The sequence below is a fragment of the Oncorhynchus mykiss genome, chromosome 4 (assembly GCF_057628025.1).
Source record: "Oncorhynchus mykiss isolate SJ-2025 chromosome 4, ASM5762802v1, whole genome shotgun sequence".
NCBI classification, from domain to species: domain Eukaryota; kingdom Metazoa; phylum Chordata; class Actinopteri; order Salmoniformes; family Salmonidae; genus Oncorhynchus; species Oncorhynchus mykiss.
The window spans coordinates 57888180-57910120 of record NC_143025.1 but is presented as its reverse complement, the minus strand read 5'-3'; the positions used below and the strand labels follow the sequence as shown (position 1 = coordinate 57910120).

Here is a 21941-nt window from a genome sequence, read left to right as displayed (position 1 = left end):
CCAGCAAAAGCAAAATATGTGTGGCATTGGATCACATATTTGTGTCAGTCTCCTCATACTTCCTAATTAGCATAACGTGACATGTCCTTTGCTTGCTCAATTATCATGTGTATTCTCTTCTCACAGCCGCTGTCTCTGAAGATAATTATTATGGGACTCTTTGGTCAGGCTCTGAAGTCTTTTCTCTGATGTGAGGACTGCTCTATACAGGAGTATTTATTCTCGCTGTGTTCAATGGGCATGCTATAAACACTGTACCCGAGTAGCGACAGATAGGCTATTTCGTGTGAGCGTCTCACTAGTCAGGTACACAGCCTGCAGTACCTACTGTAGATTGTCACTTTATCAAATTATCTTAATATTAAGACACTTTTCCAACGTATTCAAATCATTTCTCCTTTCCCCCTTTTACACTTTATAGTCCACATTTTGGGGTAGAATATTTAAAGGGGCAATCTGTAGTTGTTAAATAATGGTATGTATCCATTGATTCTTATAAAGGCCTCATGATCTTAATTCAACTGCCGTACCCCATCAGAGCCCAAATTATAAATTTGTTTTACGCCAATGTTTGTAAACAAATTAAAAGTAAACAAACATTGTATAGCCTCGAAACAGGGTTAAAACAATATGTTTTACATGGTCAGTCCTTGCATCCATAGCTCTGTCTATGAATTTCAGTGGTTACATTTCTTTTCTTCAGTTTTTACAGAAAAAGTGATGGGGATTACTGCGGATTGCCCGTTTTAAATATTCTCAAAAAAAGATTACAGATTACATCCCAACCTCTGAGGAAACTGTTGCAATCAAGACATTCCGGTTTACTATTTGTAAGGCTGTACAAATTTAATTAAATGCCCCTTTTTACTTTTCTCAACAAAAATACATTTGAAAAATATGTCTTGAAGTTTCCAGTAAAGAGATACACAACTTCCACTCGGATTAAGTCTGAACTATGCTTCTTTTAACCTCCACAAGAGGATAAAATCGATTGATTAAGCCGTTAGGTGTTGAACTAAGGATGCTATGATATTTTAAGACTTGTCTACTTCATTGTTTAAAACTTTGCTTGCTCGCCTCACTTTTCCAAAAGTAAAATCCGTTAAACATTTAATAACATCTGTATGGCCTAATCAATTTGACATTTTCTAAAAATGTTTTCATTTTAAATGTGGAGGTTGTGTAGAAGATCAGTGGGGAAAAATCCTAAATTAATATTTTAACAGGAAACTTTAGGGCAACAAAATCTGAAACCTGTGCTGGCTTTGAATTCTTTAAGAAACTATATTTCACTTTTGATAAATAGGGTTTTAAATTAGCATTCTATAATTCCCCGACACACAAGATTCATTTTAAACTCTGGGGCCATCTAGTGACTTAAAATGTTGCTGCTACTCAAGACGAAAGAAAAAGAGCCATACCCATGGGTTTTTTGAGTAGAAACATAAGGTAGACTTTATTTTGATGGTGTTCAAAACCTAGATAAGGTCTGTCATTACAAAACAGGTTCCCCACACAGTTGTATATCACAGAGATTGGAATGGTACATACACTCTGACAGAAAGGCATCAGAAAAGACTGGACCTACAATAGAGAACAGACACTCACGTTAAAGCAAACTCCCACATACACGCACACACTGCATCCAGCCATGTTTAATCTGCAGAAACCAGACAATTTGCCACCACCTGGTTTCAAAAATCAACATCTCTGTCCTTAACAATACTCTGGAAAAAAAATATATGGCTCATTTCTTTTTTCTACATCAGCTTTTTTAATTATTAATCGATTCTCTATTTAGACTGGAAAAATATGTTATACGTACTTAAATCTGTGACCATTTCATCATTTGTTTCTCTAAACTAAGCTCATTTCAAATACTTACTGTAAATAGGTTTTATGGCTGCAGGTTTTGAATGTGTTATAATGGCAGCTATAACGTTAAGCATCATGTATTCAGATAAGAATATTAAACACCCGAAAACATGAGACCTCATGATAGTGACATTCACTCAGGTCTCCTATGTAGGGATTATGAACACACTCCTGTCTCCATGGTCTCCCACCCACCCCCTAAAGCTCGCCTCCTGAACCCCTCTTCCCTTAAGTTTGCAACCGTGTTGGGAGCAGTGATGAAAGCACATACAAAAGACAAATCTTAAAATAGCCATTTAGCTTCTCTAAGTGCAGCACAATCAGAAATGTTTTTTTTCAAGTCATTATTCCCCCCCCACCCTCATATTGTTTATACATTGAATATCACAAACATCCTTTCTCAGTTAAGAAAGTAAATGTGAAAGGATAAATTCTTTGATCAGACAAAAAAGTTTACCAATATACTGTGTCGCCACACTGTAACATCCCAAAATATTCTTAAATTGAAATATACGTTTTCTGCCAAAGGACAATTGCTGGCATTTGAAATAGTTTTACTGTATATAGATTGAACATACTGCTGAGGTTTATCTTTTTTTTGTTGCTATTTTCTCAGACCCCTCCTCCCCGCACCCCTCCTCCCCGTCACCCCTCCCTGACAGTTCTGAGACGGCCTCGAAACCGTTACGGAGTACAAAATGGAGTCCTGTGTCATTTGGCACTTGTGACAACCTCAACACCCTCCGTGGTATCCATGGCGACAACGGGGTCTTCATGGTCCACGGAGATAGCGGTGCTCTTCTCCTGGTTGTCGTGGTGATTGTTGTTGTTGTTGTTGTTGATGTTTTGGGCAGCGTTCTGCAGCCCGTGGCTGTTGTTCTGCACCAGTGCTGCCGCATCGCTCAGCTTCAACTCATCTAGCTTTTTCCACAGCTCCTCCCTCTCCTGCTCCTTCTTCTTCTCCCTGGACACACACACACACACACACACACACCAATTTCAGACCTTAGGTACAGAGGGGGACTGAAGGACTGACTGTCCTCAAAAAAGGGTAATTAACAGAGGTAATGTAATCCAATGTATTATGTGTTGTACAAAGCAAACAAGCCAGAGTTGTTTCCCAACACTATCCCTTACTATTTATTGTACTAGTTTGCTCACACTACTTGTTTAGATTGAATAACTAAAATTAATATATGAACTGGAAGAGCTCACTCACCGCTGTCTGTCTGATTTGTAGGAGGCTGTCAGCTCATCAAATAGCGTGCTGTTCATCTCCATCAGGGTCTTCAGCACATTGTAGACCAGAGCTACAATTGTCCTGGAAACATACAGGGGATAATGGCATCAGAATTAAACACATCCAGAGATGAGCCAGAATTAAACACATCCGGAGATGTTCACTGGCTCTCACTCAATCCTACAGTAGCAATGCTAGGATTAGATAACTAGAAAAAAACAAACTTGTATTACGCCCCAATAAAGCAATACCATTTGTCATACATACAGTTATAGGGATATCGCAGAAAACTTAAAACCCCAACCTCTAGTTAAGAGTTCAGTATTAAGCATTGCGTTGTTACTTGTTACTGCTTTACCCTGAGGGCAATGGGTTGAGAACCTGAGAGTGGAGTACGTACGGGTTCCAGTGTTCTTTGGAGATTCTGTACAGGCTACCAAACATGATAGGAAGAATCTTGTCGATGTTCTCCTCAATGAGGCTCAGGATATACTCGTTGTTCCAGAAGTAGAGGGCTCGCTCTGCTACCTGTAGGGATCAAGAGGAAATGAGCTGGGCTGGCAGTCTAACAAATGACAGTCACATTACGTTCACCCATTTTTACAGGTGGCCTTACTTTCACTCTTTCTGTGCTGGTAGTTTATTTCCAAAATTGTTTTATAAATATTTTGTTTCATTACAGAGAAAATTGGTTGTCACATTTTGTTGAGTCATCACTTACCATTGACTATAATGGAATATGCAAATATGTCTAAAGTATTCAGACCCTTTGCTATGAGACTCTAAATTAAACTCAAGTGCATCCTGTTTCCATTGATCATCCTTGATGTTGCTACAACTTGATTGGGGTCCACCTGTGGTATATTCAATTGATTGGGCATGATTTGGAAAGACCTGTCTATATAACTCTCTATATACTCTTCCTAGAGCTGGCCGCCCAGCCTAACTGAGCAATCGGGGGAGAAGGGCCTTGGTCAGGGAGGTGACCAAGAACCCGATGGTCACTCTGACAGAGTTCAAGAGTTCCTCTGTGGAGATGGGAGAATTTTCCAGAAGGACAACCATCTCTGCAGCACTCCACTAATCAGGCCTTTATGGTAGAGTGGCCAGATGGAAGACACACCTCAGTAAAAGGCACATGACAGCCCACTTGGAGTTTGCCAACAGGCACCTCAAGGACTCTCAGACCATGAGAAACAACATTCTCTGGTCTGAGGAAACCAAGACTGAACAGCTTGGCCTGAATACCAAGCGTCACGTCTGGAATAAACCTGGCAACATCCCTACGATGAAGCATGGTGGTGGCAGCATCATGCTGTGGGGGTGTTTTTTAGTGGCAGGGACTGGGAGACCAGAAAGGATGGAGGCAAAGTTAAACTCTGCAAAGTACATAGATCCTTGTTAAAAACGTGCTCCAGAGCGCTCAGGACCTCACACTGGGGCAAAGGTTCACCTTCCAACAAGACTACGACCCTAAGCACACAGCCAAGACAATGCAGGAGTGGCTTTGGGACAAGTCTCTGAATGTCCTTGAGTGGCCCAGCCAGAGCTCGGACTAGAAACCAATCGAACATCTCTGGAGAGACCTCAAAATAGCTTTGCAGCAACGCTCCCCATCCAACCTGACAGAGCTTGTGAGGATCTGCAGAGAAGAATGGTTAAAACTCCCCAAATTCAGGTGTACCAAGCTTGTAGCATCATACCCAAGAAGACATGAGGCTGTATCTGCTGCCAAAGGTGCTTCAACGAAGTACTGAGTAAAGGGTCTGAATACTTGTAAATGTGAAAGCCGTTTTTATTTTTTAATAAATTATAAAAAGTTTCTAAAAACCCATTTTTGCATTGTCATTATGAGGTATTGTGTTGCAGCGGGGGCAGCGAAATGCTTTTGTTACTAGCTCCTAACAATGCAGTAACATGTCAAACAAGTAGACAACAAAATAAATAAATACACAAGAAATGTTGGAACGAATCCAATTAACACTAATCCAAATGCAATCTATACGTATATACGATCAGTGGCCAGTTTATTAGGTATGCCAACCCGTTCACTGAAAATGGTTCGCTCCTACGTGGCCGTGGCTTGCTATATAAAGCAGGCAGACAGGTATCGAGGCAATGACTTACTGTTCCATTTTATTGTTAGAACGGGCAAAAGAATCATCATTGGTGCCAGGCGTGCCGGTTCCATTATCTCAGAAACGGCCGACCTCCTGGGTTTTCCCGCACGACAGTGTCTAGGGTTTACAGAGAATGGTGCGACAAACTAAAAACATCCTGTGGGCGAAAACAGCTCGTTGATGAGAGGTCGAAGGAGATTGGCAAGAATCGTACAAGCTAACAGGCGGGCTACAAATAGGAAAATAACGGCACAGTACAACAGCGGTATGCAGAATGGCATTTCGAAACGCACAACTCGTCGGTCATTGTCACGGATTGGCTATTGCAACAGATAACCACACCAGGTTCCCCTCCTATCAGCTAAACAGAAGAAGGGGCTCCGGTGGGCATGCGATAACCAACACTGGACAATTGATGACTGGAAAAACATAGCCTGGTCCGACAAATCCCAGTTGCATCATGCTAATGGCAGTCAGGATTTCATGGCATCCTGCCTGGTGTCAACGGTACAGGATGGTGGCGGTGGTGTAGGGAGTGTTTTCCTGGCAGATGTTAGATCCCTTGATACCAATTGAGCAACTGTCTGGCTGTTCTGGAAGCAAAGGGGGGGGTCCAACCTGGTACTAGATGGGTGTACCTAATAAACTGGCCACTGAGTGTACACCGGATTAATTTACACCAGCAGCATACCACCCTGCATACCACTGCTGGTTTGCTTCTGAAGCTAAGCAGGGTTGGTCCTGGTCAGTCCCTGGATGGGAGACCAGATGCTGCTGGAAGTGGTGTTGGAGGGCCAGTAGGAGGCACTCTTTCCTCTGGTCTAAAAAATATCCTAATGCCCCAGGACAGTGATTGGGAACACTGCCCTGTGTAGGGTGCCGTCTTTCGGCTGGGACGTTAAACGGGTGTCCTGACTCTGAGGTCATTAAAGATCCCATGGCACTTATCGTACGAGTAGGGATGTTAACCCCGGTGTCCTGGCTAAATTCCCAATCTGGCCCTCAAACCATCACGGTCACCTAAGAATACCCAGTTTACAATTGGCTCATTCATCCCCCTCCTCTCCCCTGTAACTATTCCCCAGGTCGTTGCTGTAAATGAGAACGTGTTCTCAGTCAACTTACCTGGTAAAATAACAGATAAATAAAATAAATAAATAAACACAAGATATACTAAGAATAATACGTATAGCAGTATATATATATATATTAGTGAGCTACTGTATGTCAAGAATCTAGAATATAAATAAATATGTGGCATGTATAAATAGTAATTAAAATGCAATGTAGTCGAAATATTAGAATGAGCTATGTTGAGAATACAGTATTTAAACACACCGTACAAAAACCTATGGTAAAATGAATAGAATTGAAGGAAATTAGCTTCCGGACCAGAGTCCGGAATATAATACGGAAAGTATTCAGACCCCTTGACTTTTTCCACATTTTGTACGTTACAGCATTACTCTAAAATGTATTAAATAAAACATTTTCCTCATCAATCTACACACAATACCCCATAAAGTACTCAGTAAAGGGTTTGAATATTTATGTAAATGTGATCATTTGACATGTTTTTTTATAAATCAGAAAAAAATGGTGTCATTATGGGATAGTGTGTGTAGATTAGTGATGCACCGATATGACATTTTTGGCCGATACCGTTATCCAATATTTTCCTTGCCAAAACACCCGATATATAGAAAAAATTGCGGCCGTTTAAGCATTCTAGTACAGTTAAATAGTTAACACACACACACACACACACGGACGCAGCGGTCTAAAGCACTGCATCTCAGTGCAAGAGGAGTCCCTACAGTCCTTGGTTCGAATCCAGGCTGCATCACATCCGGCCGTGATTGGGAGTCCCATGGGGCGGTGCACAATTGGCCCAGCGTCGTCTGGGTTTGGCCAGAGTAGGCCGTTATTGTAAATAAGAATTTGTCCTTAACTGACTTGCCTAGTTAAATAAAGGTTACACACACACCAAAAAGTTATTTTGTTGGCATTTACGTATGTTCCCATTACCAGTAAAACATAATCAAAACTTACTTCTTTCACTTACTTGCTCTTCTGTTTAGTTGCTCATTTGTTCAGTAGTTTCATTCTCAACCAGGATTTCTATGGAATGCCGTTTGGGTCTTTGCTAAGGAACGGCGTTTGGGTCTTTGCGTGTCAAATAACACTATTTGAACTGTCAAATAACACTATTTGAACTGTCAAATAACACTATTTGAACTGTCAAATAAGCTCGTTGACCAATCAGGACCTGAAATTGACTGCACGTCACGTAACAATTTAACACGTTCATACATTTTTTACGTAGCTATTACACATTGATTAGACCATCCCTCATATTTCATGTCACAACGATTCATCGATACGTATGCTATGATGCTGGTAAAGTTGTCTCGCGCACCTATAGTGCTGGTCATAACAAAAAAACAAACGAGCTCATGGATGTTCTTCCCCAAAAACATAGCAAAACGACATAATCTAGATGTCATCATCTAAAACCACCCTAATATATAAGACAGTTCTTATTTGATTAATGGTGGTCGGACCCATCTATGTGAAGCTAGTGGATAGTGGAATTTGCAGTTAGCCTTCTATATAAAAGTATGGCATTATTTTGCATCACTGTCAATGACATATTTTAATTTTGAAGGCAAACCGCAATTTCCACTATTGTGCCTAATCTTTATTGTGACTAGCTTCACAACACACAACCGGTCCGGTCGAACCTCACTAGCCAGATGAAGATAGCTGGCTGCTTATAACGTTAGCTTTGGGAAACAGGGTTAAGTAGCTGGCTAGCTATTTATTTTCATGAACTGAAGTTCAATTTCAATAGGCAAACAACAAGTGGCAACCTAGCTAATACTTACAAGGATTCCTAAATCATTGCTAAGAATGATGAAAATGACTGCAGTTTCTACTGGTCATTGTTATCAGGCTGGTTGTATTGGTGCTAGCTGGGTCCCAAGCTAAAGCTAGCTACCCCAGAAGTTGTGGTCAAACAAATGATGCTTTATTACCAACGCGGTATTGTAAACATCGTTCGTGGCCGGTGTTTGCAGACTTTTTTTGTACAGCTTTGACAGTGCTACTGTATATTTTTTGAAACACAAAGACCCAAACAGTGTTCCATAGTATGTATGACGTGAAGCTAATAGCAGTGACGCCTTTACTGTGAAACTCCGGTAGGGAAACATCTGAAAAATAGTGCACTTGGTAGTGTGTACCGGTGCTCAACCAGTTGGCGAAAGCCAACATCACCCATGACAGAGAACAGTTGATTGTCAAGTGCAATGAAATCCATTATCGTGGCTTTAATGGATTTTATCTTTTGAGTTGTCTCGCTGAAATTTTTCTTAGTCTTTCAAATGACTGCTCGACATTGCGGGGAAGGTTAGGAATGCTGTGTTGCACGTGTAGCGCAAAACTTTTACGTGGCGTCATATACCTACGTTACATAGGTATGCACGTCAGGTTGGTTTTGCACATCGGCCTAAACTAGACATTGGCCAATACCGATGTTGGCATTTTTAGCTAATATCGTCCGATTCCGATATGTTCACCGATATATCGTGCATCCCTAGCGTAGATTGATGAGGGAAAAAATCTAATTTAATCAATTTTATAACAAGGCTGTATCGTAACAAAATGTGGAAAAAGTCAAGGGGTCTGAATACTTTCCGAATGCACTGTAGGTACCCTACCGTTCAAAAGTGTGGGGTCACTTAGAAATGTCCTTGTTATTGAAAGAAAAGCAACATTGAAAAATATTATCCATTAAAATAACATCAAATAGATCAGAAATACAGTGTCTAGTTTGAGAAACAGATGCCTTACAAGTCCTCAACTGGCAGCTTCATTAAACAGTACCCGCAAAACACCAGTCTCAAAGTCAACTCCGGTTTGCTGACCTTCTAGGCAGAGTTGCAAAGAAAAAGCCATATCCCAGACTGGCCAATAAAAAGAAAAGATTAAGATGGGCAAAAGTACACAGACACTGGACAGAGGAACTCTGCCTAGAAGGCCAGCAAACCGAAGTCGCCTCTTCACTGTTGACGTTGAGACTGGTGTTTTGCAGGTACTATTTAATGAAGCTGCCAGTTGAGGACTTGTAAGGCATCTGTTTCTCAAACAAGACACTCTGATGTACTTGTCCTCTTGCTCAGTTGGGCTCCGGGGCCTCCCACTCCTCTTTCTATTCTGGTTAAAGCCAGTTTGCACTGTTCTGTGAAGGGACTAGTACACAGCGTTGTATGAGATCTTCAGTTTCTTGGTAATTTCTCGCATGGAATAGCATTCATTTCTCAGAACAACAATATACTGACGAGTTTCAGAAGAAAGTGCATTGTTTCTGGATATTTTGTGCCTGTAATCAAACCCACAAATGCTGATGCTCCAGATACTCAACTAGTCTAAAGAAGGCCAGTTTTATTGCTTCTTTAATCAGCAAAACAGTTTTCAGCTGTGCTAACATACTTGCAAAAGGGTTTTCTAATGATCAAATAGCCTTTTAAAATGATAAGGGTTTGCTGGAGATACTTTTCTATTGAGGCCCTTTGCCAACTTCCTTTCCACTAGGAGCTAAAAGTAAGTTGGAAGTCAAGACTGTACCTGGAAGTGGGGGTTGGCCACACATCTGGAGATCTGCTTGAACAGGGGCTCTTGGATCTTCTTGAACTGGGTGGGCTCAATGACATCCAGGATCTCCTCGATTTCCCCTAGGTACATCACCTAGGGTAGGTGAGAAACAACAAGACACAGATGTTCAAGAGATGCCGGTACACTTTTTTTTTTACAAGTATCTGTTCCAGTCTGCAGTGTAATCTGGCAGTCATAACAGAGAAACAGACCGAAACAGCCAGACAGACATACCTCCTTCTGGCTACAGGTTTTGGGCCAAAACTTCAACAGCCCCCGAATCACCTGAGGATTGAACAGATGACATTTAGTTCCAAGGAAGAGCCTTTCATTTTTTCTGTCTGTCTTTAGTCCAAAAACAACAACGGTAATGTGCATAGGACGATAGCGCTACATGCTATCTACCTTGGTACAATATGAGTAATTCATGATTTTGAAAAAAAAAAGGAAGCTAGCACTGTTTGTTCCCTATAGGAAACAGACACATTCCTACAGCTTTACAGGAGAGCTGACATCCACAACCCAATATGGAAAAGTAATATATGGCATTGACCATATATTTAAAACCCATATACACTCCAGTATGTGGACACCTGCACATCGAACATTTAATTCCAAAATCATGGTCATTAATATGGAGTTGGTCCACCCTTTGCTGCTATAACAGCCCCCATTATTCTGGGAAGGCTTTCCACTAGATGTTGTAAAATTGCTGCGGGGACTTAAATCCATTCAGCCAAAATTGCATTGGTGAGGCCGGGTACTGATGTTGGGCAATTAGGCCTGGCTCGCAGTCAGTGTTGCAATTCATCTTATAGGTGTTCGATGGGGTTGAGGTCAGAACTATGTGCAGACCAGTCAAGTTCTTTCACACAGATCAAATCATTTCTGTATGCATCTTGCTTTGTGCACGGGGCATTGTCATGCTGAAACAGGAAAGGGCCTTCCCCAAACTGTTGCCACAAAGTTGGAAGCACAGAATCGTCTATTTTTTTTTGTTTTTTGTATTGCTGTAGCGTTAATATTTCCCTTCACTGGAACTAAGTGGCCTAGCCCAAACCATGAAAAACAGCCCCAGAGCATTATTCTTCTTCCACCAAACTTTACAGTTGGCACTATGCATTGGGGCAGGTAGCTATCTCCTTGCATCCACCAAACCCAGATTTGTTCTCAGACTGTCAGATGGTGAAGCATGATTCTTCATTTCAGAGAACGTGTTTCCACTGCTCCAGAGTACAATGGATTCGAGATTTACACTATTCTAGCCAACGCTTGGCTAGCGCATGGTGATCTTAGGCTTCTGTATGGCTGCTCAGCCATGGAAACTCACTCCATGACACTTTCAACGAACAGTTCTTGTGCCGACGTCGCTTCCAGTTTGGAACTCGGTAGTGAGTGTTGCAACCGAGGACAAATGAGTTTTACTCGCTACATGCTTCAGCACTCGACGGTCCCGTTCTGTGAACTTGTGTGCCCTACCACTTCGCGGCTGAGCCGTTGTTGCTCCTAGACGTTTCCACTCCACAATAACACTTACAGTTGACCGGGGCAGCTCTAGCAGGGCAGACATTTGACAAACTGACTTGTTGGAAAGGTGGCATCCTATGACGGTGCCAAGTTGAAAGTCCCTGAGTTTTTCCAGTACGGGCCATTCTACTGCCACGTAGTTTATAAACGTGACATACATTTTAAAATAGATGACGATATAGTCTAACATAAATCTCACACCCCCATAGAAAAAAATAATAATATGGATATGCATTTTCATCATGCAAAATTTACTCAGATTTATTTTTATTTTTGTTCAAAGCATTTATTGCTTTGACATGTATTTCAGAAAAGTTTTTTATTTATTTATTTTTTACATGGCATGTATTTAAAAACAATAGATTTAAAAGCAACACTCACTGGTAGAGAGGGATTCATTATTTTCTAATTGCATTCTGTGCAACCTTATGACTACTTTGTTGTTTCTTGTATCTACTGTAGATGATACTTGCCATCTCATTTTGAGATTAGATCGAGATGGCGTAGACCAGTGGTTCCCAAACTTTTTAATAGTCCCGTACCCCTTCAAACATTCAACCTCCAGCTGCGTACTGGGTCAGCGCAATCTCAAATGTTGTTTTTTGCCATCATTGTAAGCCTGCCACACACACACTATAGGATAGATTTATTATCAATCATCAATCAATCAAATGCATTTATAAAGCCCATTTTACATCAGCCGATGTCACAAAGTGCTATACAGAAACCCAGCTAAAAAGCACAGTGGCTAGGAAAAACTCCCTAAAAAGGCAGGAACCTAGGAAGAAACCTAGAGAGGAACCAGGCTCTGAGGGGTGGCCAGTCCTCTTCTGGCTGTGCCGGGTGGAGATTACAACAGTACATGGCCAAGATGTTCAAACATTCATTGATGACTAGCAGGGTCAAATAATAATAATCACAGTGGTTGTAGAGGATGAAACAGGCCAGCACCTCAGGAGTAAATGTCAGTTGGCTTTTCGTAGCCGATCATTCAGAGCTAGAGACAGCAGGTGTGGTAGAGAGTCGAAAACAGCAGGTCCGGGACAAGGTAGCACATCTGGTGAACAGGTCAGGGCTCCATAGCCGCAGGCAGAACAGTTGAAACTGGAGCAGCAGCACGACCAAGTGGACTGGGAACAGCAAGGAGTCACCAGCCCAGGTAGTCCTGAGGCATGGTCCTAGGGCTCAGGTCCTGGGGGGTTGGTTTGCCTGATGACACCCTGGGGCTCTGGTGGGGCGAAATGGTTGGATGCCATCTTGTGGGCCTGTCTCGACGCAGCTGCTTCTTCCTTGTAGCCACCGAACAGGTCGCTGGAGCCACCTCCGGAGTGTGAGTTTTTGTCACAACCCGGCTTGTGAGAAGTGAAAAAGAGCTCTTATCGGACCGGGCACAAATAATAATATAATAATAATCAATAATGTTGCTCTTTATTTAACCATCTTACATAAAAAAATTGTGAATAACTCACCACAGGTTAACAAGAAGGGTGTGCTTGAAAGGACGCACATAATTCTGAAATGTTGGGTTGTATTGGAGAGAGTCGGTCTTAAATCATTTTCCACACACAGTCTGTGCCTGTATTTAGTTTTCATGCTCGTGAGGGCCAAGAATCCACTCTCATATAGGTAAGTGGTTGCAAAGGGCATCGGTGTCTTAACAGCGCGATTTGCCAAGGCAGAATACTCTGATCGCATCCCAATTCAGAAATCTGGCAGTGGCTTCTGATTAAATTACTATTTTCACAGAACCGCTTGTTGCACTTTCGATGAGGCTCTCTTGTTTAGATATCGGTAAGTGGACTGGAGGCATGACATGAAAGGGATAACGTAACCGCACACCCAACTCACTCAAGTGCTTCGCTATATCACATTTCACATTGTCCGTAAACTTGAGTTTTCTTGTACACAAAAAAAATCATACAATGATGGAAAGACCCGTGTGTTGTCCTTGTTATTGCAGACAGAGAAGAGCTCCAACTTCTTAATCATAGCCTCAATTTCGCAAAAAAAGAAACGTCCCTTTTTCAGGACCCTGTCTTTCAAAGATAATACACAATAATCCAAATAACTTCACAGATCTTCATTGTAAAGGGTTTAACTTCTTGATGCACCCATCCCGTTACCGGGATCATTTTCGTCAACATCCGCTGAATTGCAGAGCACCAAATTCAAATTAAATTACTAAAAATATTTAATCTTCATGAAATCATTAGTCAATATAGCAAAACACAGTTTAGCTTGTTGTTAATCCACCTGGCGTGTCAGATTTCAAAAAAGCTTTTCGGTGAAAGCATACCAAGTGTTTATGTCAGGACATCTCTCTCAGTAGACAAAATATTACAAATAGCTAGCAGCCAAGTAGATTGGTCACGAAAGTCAGAAAAGCAATAAAATGAATCGCTTACCTTTGATGATTTTCGGATGTTTGCACTCACGAGACTCCCAGTTACACAATAAATGTTCTCTTTGTTCCATAAAGATTATTTTTATATCCAAAATACCTCCAAAAACCTGGCGTGTTTTGTTCAGAAATCCACAGGCTCGAGCAGGCAAGACCGGGCAAACGAAAAGCCCAAATGAGTATCCGTAAAGTTCGTAGAAACATGTCAAAAGTTTTTTAGAATCAATCCTCAGGTTGTTTTTACAATACATAATCGATAATATTTCAAACGGGACTGTAGCTTCTTCAATAGGAGAGAGAAAATGTCTGCTCCAAGCTGTTGCGCATGCAAAACGCTGCTGGCACCCAGCCATCCAATGACGCGATGTGATCTTTCTCGCTCATTTTTCAAAATAAAAGCCTGAAACTATGTCTAAAGACTGTTCACACCATGGGGAAGACATAGGAAAAGGAATCTGGTTGATATCCCTTTAAATGGAGCGAAGGCAGGCTATGAAACAGAGAGTATTTCAGGAAAAGGAATCTGGTTGATATCCCTTTAAATGGAGCGAAGGCAGGCTATGAAACAGAGAGTATTTCAGGAAAAACAGCACGTCTGGGTTGGATTTTCCTCAGGTTTTCGCCTGCAATATCAGTTATGTTATACTCACAGACAATATTTTGACAGTTTTGGAAACTTTAGAGTGTTTTCTATCCTAATCTGACAATGATATACATATTCTAGATTCTGGGCCTGAGAAATAGGCAGTTTCATTTGGATACGTTTTTCATCCAAACATCAAAATACTGCCCCCTACACAACAGGTTAAACACTGTTTCCCATGCTTGTTCAATGAACCATAAAAACAGCTTACAGACGGTAGGCAATTAAGGTAACAGTTATGAAAACATAGGACACTAAAGAGGCCTGTCTATGGACTCTGGAAAAACACCAAAAGAAAGATGCCCAGGGTCCCTGCTCATCTGCGTGAACGTGTCTTAGGCATGCTGCAAGGAGGCATGAGGACTGCAGATGTGGCCAGGGCAATAAATTGCAATGTTCGTACTATGAGACGCCTAAGACATCGCTACAGGGAGACAGGACTGATCATCCTCATAGTGGCAGACCACGTGTAACAACACCTGTACAGGATCGGTACATCCGAACATCACACCTGCGGGACAGGTACAGGATGGCAACAACTGCCCTAGTTACACCAGGAACGCACAATCCCTCCATCAGTGCTCAGACTGTCTGCAATATGCTGAGAGAGGCTGACTGAGGGCTTGTAAGCCTGTTTTAAGACAGGTCCTGACCAGACATCACCGGCAACAACGTTGCCTATGGGCACAAACCCACCGCCGCAGGACCAGACAGGACGGGCAAAAAGGGCTCTTCACTGACGAGTCGCGGTTTTGTCTCACCAGGGGTGATGGTCGGATTCGCATTTATCGTCGAAGGAATGAGCGTTACACCGAGGCCTGTACTTTGGAGTGGGATCCATTTGGAGGTGGAGGGTCCGTCATGGTCTGGGGCGGTGTGTCACAGCATCATCGGACTGAGCTTGTTGTCATTACAGGCAATCTTAACGCTGTGCGTTACAGGGAAGACATCATCCTCTCTCATGTGGTACCCTTCACGCAGGCTCATCCCGACATGACCCTCCAGCATGACAATGCCACCAGCAATACTGCTCGTTCTGTCAGTGTTCTGCCATGGCCAGCGAAGAGCCCGGATCTCAATCCCATTGAGCACATCTGGGACCTGTTAGATTTGAGGGTGAGGGCTAGGGCCATTCCCCCCAGAAATGTCCCGGAACTTGCAGGTGCCTTGATGGAAGAGTGGGGTAACATCTCACAGCAAGAACGAGCAAATCTGGTGCAGTCCACGAGGAGGAGATGCACTGCAGTACTTAATGCAGACTGTTACTTTTGATTTTGACCCCCCTTTGTTCAGGGACACATTATTCAATTTATGTTGGTCACATGTCTGTGGAACTTGTTCAGTTTATGTCTCAGTTGTTGAATCTTATGTTCATACAAATATTTACACGTTAAGTTTGCTGAAAATAAACGCAGTTGACAATGAGAGGACGTTTCTTTTTTTGCTGAGTTTAGTTGCGGAGAGTCCCTGTAATCCTATATTCAATTAATTCAGGCAAGAAAAAACATCACCCAGATAGACCAGTCATGTGAGAAACTCGTCATCATGTAAGCAGTCAGACAAGCGACAATTATGGTCAGTAAATAAAACTTTAAGCTTATCTTTCAATTTAAAAAAACGTGTCAATACTTTGCCTCTTGATAACCAGCGCACTTCTGTATGTTGTAAAAGCATTACATGGTCACTGCACATATCATTGCACAGTGCAGAAAATACACGAGAGTTCAGTGGTCTTGCTTTAACAAAGTTAAGCATTTTCACTGTAGTGTCCAAAACATCTTTCAAGCTGTCAGGCATTCCCTTGGCAGCAAGAGCCTCTCGGTGGATGCTGCAGTGTACCCAAGTGGCGTCCGAAGCAACTGCTTGCATGCGCGTTACCACTCCACTATGTCTCCCTGTCATGGCTTTTGAGCCATCAGTACAGATACATTAGCAGCAGCTACGTTTGGCTACATATGGACAGTTAATGGAATTCCCACGAAAGAGTAACGGTTAACATGATTGGATGCTAATTATTTTACTTGGCTACCTGCATTTGACATTGTGCTGTTATTTCGCTTAACACTAGATGGTTTAATTAGATTTTTGGCAGTGAAAGAGGCTACTCAGGTGAGAAAAAAAACTCACCCAAATGGACTGTTTGAAAGGCCAGCATCTTCAATGTTGACGTTGAGACTGGTGTTCTGTGGGTACTATTTAATGAAGCTGCCAGTTGAGGACTTGTGAGGCGTCTGTTTCTCAAACTAGCCACTAATGTACTTGTCCTCTTGCTCAGTTGTGCACCGGGGCCTCCCACATGCGCTGTTCTGTGAAGGGACTAGTACACAGCGTTGTACGAGATCTTCAGTTTCTTGGCAATTTCTCGCATGGAATAGCCTTAATTTCTCAGAACAAGAATATACTGACGAGTTTCAGAAGAAAGGTATTTGTTTCTGGCCATTTTGAGCATGTAATCAAACCCACAATTGCTGATGCTCCAGATATTCAACTAGTCTAAAGAAGGACAGTTTTATTGCTTCTTTAATCAAAACTACACTTTTCAGCTGTGTTAACATAAAGGGTTTTCTAACGATCAATTAGCCTTTTAAAATTATAAACTTGGATTAGCTAACACAACGTGCCACTGGAACACAGGGGTGATGGTTGCTAATAATGGGCCTCTGTACGCCTATGTAGATATTCCATTAAAAATCATCAGTTTCCAGCTAAAATAGTCATTTACAACATTAACAATGTCTGCACTGTATTTCTGATCAATTTGATGTTATTTTAATGGACAAAAAAGTGTGCTTTTCTTTCAAAAACAAGGACATTTCTAAGTGATCCCAAACGTTTGTGTGTGTGTGTGTGTGTGTGTGTGTATATATATATATATATATATATACACACACACACATATATATACATATATATATATACACACACACACACACACACACACACACATATATATATATATATATATATATATATATATATATATATATAGAGAGAGAGAGCCATATATTACTTTTTCTTATGGGAACCTTGTGTCTCCATAGTAGATTGTAAGGAATGTTAGTTAGTTAGTTAGTTAGAGTACCGGCTCAGTGAGGGTGGGGTCCTTCTCCAGGAACTGGACAACACAGTAGGCCAGCTGAAAGGACAAAGAACAGGCAAGTGAGTTTACGTATTTAATGTTAACAGAAACATTCCAATGAGGTGTGTACTATACACCGAGTGTATAAAACATTAGGAACACCTTCCTAATGTCGAGCCTTTTCCCCTCAGAACAGCCTCAATTCGTCAGGGTATGGACTCTACAAGGTGTCAAGCAGTCCACAGGGATGCTGGCTCATGTTGACTCCAATGTTTCCCACAGTTATGTTAAGTTTGCTGGATGTCCTTTGGGTGGTTGAACATTTTTGATACACACGGGAAACTGTTGAGCGTATAAAATCCAGCAGCAATGCAGTTCTTGACACACTCAAACCGGTGATCCTGGTATCTTTTACCATACCCTGTTCAAAAGCCCATTCACCCTCTGAATAGCACACATACATGTCTCAAGGCTTAAAAATCATTCTTTAACCAGTCTCCTCCCCTTAATCTACACTGATTGAAGTGGATTTAACAATTGACATCAATAAGGGATCATAGCTTTCCCCTGGGCAGTCTATGTTATGGAATGTTTTGTACACTCAGTGCATACAACCCTATCAGAGCTTTCAAGTGTATAATACGGCCTCTAGAAGGCACTGTTATCCAAGGCTTTTTTCAGAGCACAGTTCATTTTAGCTCATGAGTTATGAATACACAGGCTTCTACATCATCTACTGTTCAAAAAGACTGACCTGACAGAACAAACGGCTAGCTAAGCTAATTACTATGTCATAATATTGTATAACATTTGACCTATAATTCATTTTAAACCCATATAATGCCAGTTACATTTCTCAGATTTAGATAGGTGCTAAAAACAGAAGAGCGGTTGTCTACTGAGAGAGAGTAGTTAAAGCAATTTCTTAAAATGGGTTATTTATTGATCTTGTATAAGGTGTTTGGTTACCTGTGCGTGGAACAGGGCCAGTCCTTTGCCGGTGTGCATGGGGATGAGCACCTTCATCAGGAACTGCTTGTGTTCCGCCTTCAACGGCAGTGCAAAGCCATTGATGATGCTGCAGATATACAAATACAACACTCCAATCATCGCCTTGAGAAGCAAACACGCATGCATGAGAGACTGTACACACACACAAGGTGGGTGGTCTGAGAGGCAGAGAGAGATGAGTATTCATAGGTAGAACCAGGGAGACATTTCACTGTGGAACAAAATAACAAAGCTTCATTTTTCTTTTAACAGGAAGCGCCCCCAGATGACCTTAACTCAAATAGTTGAAAAGGACAGAGGTCCGCAGTGCAACTGAGATTCACAGAATTCTGTGGTGTTAAGATGTTAACAGCAGAGCAGCCTGTAGAAGCACTCAAGGGAACCTCTAGTGTAGCGATATGAGTAAATCAGGTAAAATGGAGATATTATGGCATGAGTGTACAAGTTTTCATGTCCTAGTTCCACCTAATATAATGTCATGTGCTTGCTGTGCTACTGCAGTTTTGTGCAACATGCAGCTAGAGTCAAAGATGCTTGATAACATGTGATAACATGCATATTGATTTTGTCGATGCATGCTTGAAATCACACCACAAAAACCTCTGGACTCACCTCCCCAGTATCTCCAGGAGCTCGGCCACTCCATTGAAGTGATCGGTTTCGTAGATGAACCTACCAGAATCAGACAACACAAACCACAATCAAACTTCAAATGACTACACAGAGACTACAGGAGCGTATGGTTCTGATGGGACACAATGGAGCAGAGAGAGAGAGACAGTGCATTAGGAAGGCTAAAATGGCTCCCTCTGCTGACTTTGATGCTCACTGAGTCGAATCACAACGGGTAAAAGCTGTGAAATGTGCTCAGCCACTGTAGTGCTCCTAACTCAACTAACCCCCCCTACCTCATTTGCAGAAAGCAGAGCAGTAGACCCAACAGCCCAAACAGAGCTCCCCCCCACCCCCAAACAATGATTTTTATTTTTGAGTGACCCATTTTGGGCTGTCTGGAAGCCGTTGGTACAGCCCTGCCAGTCAGACTGTGCAGTGGGCATGGAGGCTCTAATGGAGCACTTGAATGCCCTCCGGTGTCATTTTTAATCCTGGTGGCAGATGGTCAACGTTGAGCGGGCTCCTCCCTCAATCAACAAGGAGTAAAGCGTTTCTCTGTAACCACAGCAACAGGAATCTCTGCTGTGCTTCTGTGTCTCTTGATTATTTAATTATTTTACTATACTTGAGTAATGTGAATGGAGGTACAGTTTTGCTAGTGGTCGTGACTTGAGATGAGACATTATGTTTGGGGTTAGGAGTGGAGCCCGAAGGATTTAGAAAGGCTCAACATCATTGCAATCCAAAATAATGACTCTACTGTCATCATAGCACTGCATCTCGAAAGTCTGAAACTATCCATTATGAGAATCCCATTTGACTTTTGACCCTATGACCAAAGGACATTTCCTCTGCACTGACAAAAGATGTGCTGTGGGGTCTGACAGAGATAGTCTTGATAATTTCCCATCTATCAGTTGTCCCCAAGCCGCTGCTGCTGTTTCTGTCTGAAAGAGCATGGCTGGGAAAGCCTGCCAAGGAAACACTCACAGCAGCACAGTTCCCCTTCTCAGCCAGGGCATTGACAGAAAGAAGAGGGGAAACTAACTGACAGGTGTGGGCTTTCAGAGACATACGGGTGGTTGCAGTTTGAAAGGAGGTGGTGGTCAGTGGTGGCATTGTAAAAGGAGCCAACTGGAGAAAAACACAAGGGTCGTATTCATTAGGCAACAAGCGGAGGAAAATGGACTGAAACACGGCGGGACTACCTGAACTCTTCCAATGAGAAATGCTCATTTCTATTCCGTTGTGAAACGTTTTGCTACCGTAGGCCCTAATGAATACGGCCATGGACTTTTTATGGGCTGAGCTGCGGGGGATTTGAACCCAGTTTTAAGGATCCCTGTGTGGGTCTTTGAAGGATGCCCTGCTGTTTGTTCCGGTGAACGAGGGGCACTTCACTATTCACTCACCGCAAGAAGATGTTGTTGATCTGCTTCCTGATGAAAGCCCGCAACCCCAGGAACTTCCCGTAGATCCGATGCAGGACAGTCTTCAGGAAGTCCCTCTCCCGGGGGTCCTCACTGTCAAACAGTTCCAGGAGCTGCCATGGACAAAGAGGAGACAGAGAGAGAGAGAGGGACAGAAAAAGAGGACATCAACTTATAGACTACCTTCCCAGTGTCATTCCCAAAGCTAGAATATAAAGTTTTGTTTCTGACGGCTCTGTCTCTCTCCATGGTGACAGTGGTGTTTAGCTTAGATTTTATTTTATAGATGCTGTGCAAAGGTCCTCTGTTACCAAAATTGTCAACAGAAACAAATAGAAGCCTAAACTTACAAAGGTCCAAGTCACACCTACAGAGGGTGGTATAAAAATAAAATAAACATCATTTAAAGACAGAGGTTGTAAGCTTTAGTTGAAACTATCATCAAATGCAACACATATAATCCACTATATGCCTGCTAGTAGTCATTTAAGCAAAGAGTGGACATAATCAAATCATATCTTATTGCAGCCATCGACCACTTTTATAACATGCACATGTAGACACCATATTGTATATAGATACAAACCCTTGGCATAGAAAAAGGCTATTTCCATCCTTCAGTATGATGAGTCATTAGTACTATAACGTTACTCTTTAAAGGAGCGAAGCCGTTTAGAAATATGCCACTGAGCTCAGAGGAATAGACTAGCTAGCTCTGATCTCGGGAGGGTCCTAAAATGTGGGCTTCGTCTTGCTATGGGGTTGCCAGCACCACAATGACAGGGTCGCCATTCCAGCAGAGAAGTGCCACAATTACAGTCCTGCCTTCCTCCCCCAGCCTGACACCAAACGCAGCACACTCCCTTGTTGCAGACACAAAGATACTACGAGGCTTCATCCCAATACTATTCATGGTTTCCTTTGCAATGTACTTACTGTAACCCTGCACTGATTCGACAGGACTCCATCAAGTCTGTTTAAATCAGCGAGCACAAGGAAATAGGCCATATGAAAGGATGCTGCTGCTTAGTATTATTGGGATGCCAGGCTATGATTAAGCCATGCAGGAGGCCAGGGTCAATATTCAATCACCATCATTGATAATCAAGACCAGACCAGTGGGATTTCACCCAGCGGCTAATGCAGTTTGTCCTGAACTTGACCTTTGCTATGTCTGTTATGTTACAGCAGCATTAGGAGCTGAGCGGATGGTGTTCATCCGAATATATGTTCTGTCCTACAAGGTCACCCAAGAAGAGCCCCATGTCTCTTACACAAAGCGCCCAGAGGGACACTTTACTGTGAGTTAGTCATTGTCAATCTACACGTTTCACAGTATGAAGT

General features: G+C 42.2%; 1 protein-coding gene across 2 annotated transcripts in view; it reads right to left on the bottom strand.

Moving 5' to 3' along the window:
- Positions 1-1428: 1428 nt before the first annotated feature.
- Positions 1429-21941, bottom strand: part of LOC110522027 (serine/threonine-protein phosphatase 2A 56 kDa regulatory subunit alpha isoform) — a 135230-nt gene continuing 114717 nt past the window's right edge. For both annotated transcript variants that reach the window (XM_090232370.1, XM_021600089.3), the window contains 9 exons: positions 20580-20710; positions 19165-19224; positions 18511-18619; positions 17545-17598; positions 10126-10176; positions 9865-9984; positions 3516-3643; positions 3095-3196; positions 1429-2839 (listed from right to left, as the gene is read on the bottom strand). In XM_090232370.1, the coding sequence (XP_090088496.1) occupies positions 2587-2839; positions 3095-3196; positions 3516-3643; positions 9865-9984; positions 10126-10176; positions 17545-17598; positions 18511-18619; positions 19165-19224; positions 20580-20710 (1008 nt within the window). In that variant the 3' untranslated portion in view covers positions 1429-2586. The remainder of the gene's footprint in view (positions 2840-3094; positions 3197-3515; positions 3644-9864; positions 9985-10125; positions 10177-17544; positions 17599-18510; positions 18620-19164; positions 19225-20579; positions 20711-21941) is intronic.